At 45.1% G+C, this 7,500-nt stretch overlaps 1 protein-coding gene across 1 annotated transcript in view; it reads right to left on the bottom strand.

Moving 5' to 3' along the window:
- LOC143282838 (uncharacterized) overlaps positions 1-7,500 on the bottom strand; it is a 34,190-nt gene that overhangs the window by 17,883 nt on the left and 8,807 nt on the right. The window contains exon 2 of the mRNA XM_076588665.1: positions 1,597-1,799. Within this exon, the coding sequence (XP_076444780.1) occupies positions 1,597-1,799 (203 nt within the window). The remainder of the gene's footprint in view (positions 1-1,596; positions 1,800-7,500) is intronic.

Below are 7,500 nucleotides of genomic sequence, written 5' to 3' on the forward strand. Positions count from 1 at the left end.
ATATCGCGCCACAGAAAAACTATGTATTATTATTATTATTATTACCCTGGCTAATTACCAGCTCAATCACTGCACTTTCTCTTGTTGGTCTAATTTTCTTGTCCAGTGCCACTTTAATCAAGCGGATTGATGGACGTTGATTAAGGGAAAGAAAGAAAGAACGATACAAGGTGCAGTGGTGGTCCCGTGGCCCATATACGCCCGACCAGGAAGACAGTGTCCACACGGGTTCGAGTCCCAACTACGGACCGGGTGGTGGGTTGCATAAGTGAATTTGGCAGTGCGCTCAGTTTGCTTAAAGATAAAAACGTTCCTAAGTCCACTAAGCAAACTTTGCGCTTCAAATTTCGCCTCATGCGACCCACCCCGAGATCTTTACTCATCAGCACCACCACCACCCCGCACCCTTCCACCTGACTGGTCTGGGTGCTAGTCTTTTGGGTGAGAAGAGAAACCGAGGTCCCTGTGCGCAGTGTGCGCTTTGCGCGCGTAAAAGAACAGGAGTTGTCCCTGGAAAATTTCTGCAGAAATGTCCCACCCATTTTGTGATTGTCAAAACAAAATACATGTGCAGACAGACAAAAGAATCTAATATATATATATATATATATGGATGGCGCTGCACTGTGGCGACACACTCTCCACCAGGAGAGCAGCCCGAATTTCAAACAGAAAAAGATTGCTGTGACAAAAAAGTAAAACTACACAAGTGCAGTAAGATGCACTGATTTCAGCATCTGGCACTCACAACCCCCCGCTACCACCACCCTCATCCATCACAAACACTTCGAAAATTTTCTGACCGTTTGAATCAAAGTTCAGTTGCTATCTACCTTTGACTGATCCTGGGGGTTTTGTTGTTGTTGTTGCTGTTGTTTTGTGTGTGTGTGGTTTTTTTGTTTGTTTGTTTGTTTTTTTGTTGTTGTTGGTTTGGGTTTTTTTTTTTGGTTATTTTCTTGTTTGTTTGTTGTTGTTTTTTGTTTTTGTTTTTGTTTGTTTTTTTGGTTTTTTTTGCTTGTACTTTTTTGCTATAATAAGGATGCTTCATACTGTTAATCGGGATAATCAAGGATAGTTATAATTCGCTGTCAGTCAGTCCAGCGCTTCGTAGCTCTTCCTTTTCCACCAGTCACTTCAGTCATCCCACCACCTCTTCCCTAGCTCCCCCTTCCCCTATCTCACAAGCGCACGTACACACATAATTATGTTTTGTGTCTCCACCATCTCCATCCCCACACCCACACATACACACTCCCTTTACCCCCACACTCTTTCCGGTTATCTCCACCCCACCCCACCCCTCACACTTCCCGTTTCCACACACCCCCATCCTCCACATCGCCCTCACCCCCTCCCACACTCAAACCCACTCCTCCTAACCCCACACCCTTCCCCCCAAGCCCCAATAGCACCCCCCACACACACCCTCACCCCTACCACACACACACACACACACAACCCATCCACCACCCCCACTCGCCACACACACGCACACACACACACACACACACACACACACACACCTTCCTCTCCCCTTTCACACCTCAACACACCCCACCACCACCACCACCCACACGTTGTCCACACCACACAAACCTGGCAGTGAGGTAGGCCAGCAGGTTGCCTTGGGAGGCCAGCTCGAAGACAAGGTAGTAGCTGTGCGCCGTCTCCATGGCTTCCAGCAGACGGACCACGTGGGGGTGCCGCACGTGCTGCAGCAGCAGCGCCTCACGCCGGAAGTTGCGTCGGGCCGCCTCGCGCCGGACGATCAGACGTTTGGAGACCACCTTCACCGCCACCTGGCCGGGAGCACACACACACACACACACACACACACACACACACACACACACACACACACACGGTGACGAGATTTATATAAGTATCAGTATCAGTAGCTCAAGGAGGCGTCACTGCGTTCGGTCAAATCCATATGCGCTACACCACATCTGCCACGCAGATGCCTGACCCTGACCAGATTCATATAAAAGATGAATGAATGAATATAATTATAAGCAAAGACAGACAACCAGACCAGTCAGAGGGAGAGAAAAGCCAGGAAGGCAACCAATCCAATAGACATCCAGTCTGAGAGGGAGAGACAGCCAGCCAGACAGATGATAGAAGACACACAGACTTCTTTTTTTCTTTAAATACTGTGATGACGCATGCTTCTTCCACTTAATGTAACCACTTCACTCATTACAAATTTCGTTCTCTCCTGCCCCCCACCCCCCTCACCCCCTCCTGTCTGTCTGTCTGTCTCTCTCTCTCTCTGCAATGGATTCCCCCCCCCACACACACACACTCCTGTCTGTCTGTCTGTCTGTCTGTCTGTCTGTCTCTCTCTCTCTCTCTCTCTCTCTCTCTGATGGCAAACACCGCTAATTCACTGCAATGGATCCCCCCCACACACACACACACACACACTCCTGTCTGTCTGTCTGTCTGTCTGTCTGTCTGTCTCTCTCTCTCTCTCTCTCTCTCTCTCTCTCTCTGATGTTATAACTTTACTGATCTCAGTTAAATGTGAACGTTATTTATCCTTGTGTAGACTCGATTGTACATCGCTGGACAAAGTATAACATTTTGTCTTTGTTTCGTTTCTTCTTCTGCTTCCTCCTCCTCCTCCTCCTCCTCCTCCCTCTTCTTCTTCTTCTTCTTCTTCCTCCTCCTCCTCCTCTTCTTCTTCTCAAACATGTATTGTCTGACACCCAGAAAGGTCAATGGCCTATAAATGATTAAACAATCAATTAATTCATTAATTCTCTCTCCCTCTGTGTGTGTGTGTGTGTGTGTGTGTGTGTGTGTGTGTGTGTGTGTGTGTGTGCGTGTGTGTCTGTCTGTCTGTCTGTCTGTCTGTCTGTCCACCTCCTTCCACCTTCCTTCCGTATACCGGCCCCAAGAAAATGGCCTGAAAGTTACTACCGGCAGGGATTGCATTAACACCGTAATCATTCCCAAACACTCCAGACTTGGACACGGCAAACACCGCTAATTCACTGCAATGGGTCCCCCCCCCACCCACCCCCACCCCACCCCCACCCCCACACACACACACTCCCCCCCGTTGCAGTAGGAGGAGGTACTTCCTCCCCACCACCCCTCCCTCCCAACACACTCTCTTCGTCCCTCCACCATTCCCTGCCCACCCTACCCCCCCCCCCCCCCCCCCCCCCACCCCCCACCACCACCACCCAATCCCAATGCGTGTTGGTGTTTTGTTTGCATTAGCAGCAGAGGAGTGATTGTTTCAGCCTGACTGTTGCACGCTCTGGCTTCACTCCCCAAATCCAGCCCCCCCCGCACCCCCCTCCCGCCCCCAGCCCCACTCCCCTCAATCACCCCCTACACCTTTATCTCGCCTTGCCCATGCAACGACTTGATCGATACCCAATTTTGGTGTTTGTCTCTGTCTGTCTGTCTGTCTGTCTGTCTGTCTGTCTGCCTGTCTGTCTGTCTGTCTGTCTGTCTGTCTGTCCCTCTCTCTCTCTCTGTCTTCCCATCTTTCCCTCCCTTTCTCTCTTACGTTGCTGTGGTATCAGTATGACCTATCACTTCTATTTTACAGTGTACATCCGTCACACGCCTTAAGTGTGGGGCCTTAAAAAAATAGCCTTTGTTTGAATAAAACATTTCGTTTCGTTTCGTCTCCCCCCCCCCACCCCTCTCCCTCTCTCTCTCTCTCTCTCTCTCTCTCTCTCTCTCCTCTGTGGTCAAAAATATGTCTTGTGAATTCTGTGTTGTGAATTCTACGTTGTGTATTTTGTGCTGTGTATTCTGTGTCGTGTTTTCTGTGCCGTGTATTCTGTGTTGTGCAATATGTGCTGTGTATATTGTGCTCTGCTTTCTGTGCTGTGTATTCTGTGTCGTGTTTTCTGTGCTGTGTATTCTGTGTTGTGCAATATGTGCTGTGTATATTGTGCTCTGCATTCTGTGTTCTGCATTCTGTGCGCTGTATTATGCGCTCTGTATTCTTTGATGTGTTATTCTGTGCTCTGTGTTGTGTATTCTGTGCTCTGTATTCCATGTCGTGTATTATGCGCGGTATATTCTGTGATATGTATTCTGTGCTGTGTATTCTCTGTTGTGCGTTCTGTGTTGTGTGATCTGTATTCTGTATTCTGTTATCTGTATTCTGTATTCCATGATCTGTATTCTGTATTCCATGATCTATATTATGTGATCTGCATTCTGTAATCTGTATTCTGTGATCTGCATTCTGTGATCTGTATTCTATATGCTGTGATCTGTATCATGTGATCTGCATTCTGTATTCTGTGATCTGTCTTATGTATTCTGTGATCTGCATTCTGTATTCTGTGATCTGCACTCTGTATTATGTGATCTGTATTATGTATTCTGTGATCTGCACTGTATTATGTGATCTGTATTCTGTGATCTGCATTCTGTATTCTGTGATCTGCACTCTGTATTATGTGATCTGTATTATGTATTCTATGATCTGTATTCTGTGATCTGTATTATGTATTCTATGATCTCTATTCTGTATTCTGTGATCTGTATTCTGTATGCTGTGATCTGTATTCTGTGATCTGTATTCTGTGATCTCTATTCTGTATTCTGTGATCTGTATTCTGTATTCTGTGATCTGTATTATGTGATCTGCATTCTGTATCCTGTGATCTGCATTCTGTATTCTGTGATCTGTATTATGTATTCTGTGATCTGTATTATGTATTCTATGATCTGTATTCTGTGATCTGTATTATGTATTCTATGATCTCTATTCTGTATTCTGTTACCTGTATTCTGTATGCTGTGATCTGTATTATGTATTCTATGATCTGTATTCTGTATTCTGTGATCTGTATTATGTATTCTATGATCTCTATTCTGTATTCTGTTATCTGTATTCTATATGCTGCGATCTGTATTATGTATTCTATGATCTGTATTCTGTTCTCTGTATTCTGTATGCTGTGATCTGTATTATGTGATCTGCATTCTGTATCCTGTGATCTGCATTCTGTATTCTGTGATCTGCATTCTGTATTCTGTGATCTGTATTATGTATTCTGTGATCTGTATTCTGTTATCTGTATTCTGTATGCTGTGATCTGTATTATGTGATCTACATTCTGTATCCTGTGATCTGCATTCTGTATTCTGTGATCTGTATTATGTATTCTATGATCTGTATTCTGTGATCTGTATTCTGTATGCTGTGATCTGTATTCTGTGTTTTCCAGTGCATGGACCAGCACGCCAAGGTGTTCACAGGGTCAGTCCCTACATACACACTGTGCCTGGCATCATGCACACCCACTGCGGCTAGTGGTGCTCTTGTACTGAATGAATGAATTAATCAATAACTGAATCGATTTTTTTTTTTCAATTCACTTTCAGAGTGTAATAGATTGAGCATAATGCTTTCCTCAAAAGCAAAACATAGTCGTAATTTTAGCAGCAGCAGTAGCAGTAGTAGTAGTAGTAGTAGTAGTTTTGTTGTTGTTGTTGTATCAGTTTGCAGCAAGTACAGGAACTTTGGAACAAGCGATAAGATATGACCAGCATAACCGAATAAATGGCAAAACCCAACCACACTGCGAAGCAATAACCTTTTTTTCTCGCTTTTTTTTTCGAAATGTGGTTTAATACCCAAAGAAGAAAAAAAAATCAGACGAAAGAGAATGGTGATGATGGTTTGACCGTTTTACGTCACACAGTCCCACGAGAAGCAAGACAAAGGGGGAAGGAAGACAAAAGCCCTTTGTTCCACTGGCCTGGAAATGCCTTTGTCTCTTTGTTCCCCACGGTTTTTTTTTTTCGCTCACCTTGCCCAGTTCCCCCCCAACCCCACCCCCTCTACCCCCCCCCCCCCCCCACCATCCCACCAGTGATTGTGCCAGAGGTCTTTGATGCCACAGCCCAGGTTGTGCACCACAGGGCAGCATTCAGTCAGCCGTGGAACGTGGGGGCGATCTCTTTCTTCCTTCAACCCAGCAGTGCCATTGCTTTCTTCTTCTTCTTCTTTCTTGCTTTCTTTTTTTTTTTCCATAAAGCGGTAAACCTTTACTCTTCTCTAGAGAACCGAGAGGGACGGGGCCGTCGGGGGTCGGAGGGGGAGGTGGGTGGGTAGATAGGGGGTGGTCGTTAGGGTGATGGTGGGGGCAGGGGGGTGGGAGAGAAATAGGCAGACAGACGAGAGACGGGGGGGATAGGAGGGGGAGGGGGAGGGGTTAGTATTGAAGGTAAAAGACAGAACGAACAGGAAGGAGGGAAATGAGAAGAGGAAGGAAGGGGGGGCAGGAAGTAAGCGAGGGGACAGAAAAGGTATTGGAGCTGAACGTTGAAACGTTTGTTTTGTTTTGTTTTGTTTTGTTTTGCTTGTTTGTTTTGTTGTTGTTGTTTTCACATTTTCTTTCATGTCACAGCCATTAGATCTTGTAGATTTTTTTTTTTTTTTTTTTTTTTTTGAAAATGCAACGGTAGAACAAGTGACACAACTCGCAGTTACCCCACCCCCAAAAAACTGATAACACTTCGTTCAGTATGTTCATGTGTGACAAACAACATTTATGAAAAAAAATAATAATAATAATTAAAAAAAATTTTTTTAAACTGTATGGTTACCCGAGTAAATCTGTGATTCGCCCTACTATCTAATATATTTCCTTTATAGTAATAGTAAACATGAGGGGGGGATAGAGGGAGGGGAAGAATGATGGGGGCGAATAAACAGACACATGGGACAGGTGGGGGGGGGGGGGGACAGGGAAATGGCACAGCGGTAAATGGTACAGGGAAAATGGCGCAGTGAGAAATGACAAAGAGGGAATGGGACAGAGGAAATGGCACAGGGGTAAATGGAACAGGGGTAAATGGGACAGGGAAAATGGCACAGTGAGAAATGACAAAGAGGGAATGGGACAGGGAAAATGGGACAGAGGGAAATGGGACAGGGGAAAATGGGACATGGTGGGACATCAAAATGGAAGAGGGAGAGAAAGGGACGAAGAGAGGCGACAGGGGTGAACGGACAGACTGACGAACACAGGTGGTGGTCAGGGTGCCAGTCTTCCAGATGAGATGATAAACCGAGGTCCCGTGTGCAGCATGTACTTACAACGCATGTGAAAGGACCAACGGCAACAAAAAGGGGATGACCCTGGCAATGTTTTGTAGAAAAATCAAGTTTGACAGATTAGCGCGAATATATATATATATATATATATATATATAGATATATATATATAAATTATATATTCACATAGATAGATAGATAGATAGACAGATAGATAGATAGATAGATAGATAGATAGACAGATAGAAATACACACACATGTCATGCATGTATGGAGAGAGAGAGAGAGACAGAGAGAAATCCAAGCCCATATGTCTTCGTTTTTCCACCAAATATTGGAGGACGCACCAAAAACAGTCTTAGGTAATCTTTCAATCAACGTCTAAAAACTGTATTTGCGTTTGGGGTGGGGTGGTGGTTTTAAAAAAAAAACACAAAAAACCTCATGTTTG

Source organism: Babylonia areolata, chromosome 6 (assembly GCF_041734735.1).
Source record: "Babylonia areolata isolate BAREFJ2019XMU chromosome 6, ASM4173473v1, whole genome shotgun sequence".
Lineage (NCBI taxonomy): Eukaryota > Metazoa > Mollusca > Gastropoda > Neogastropoda > Buccinidae > Babylonia > Babylonia areolata.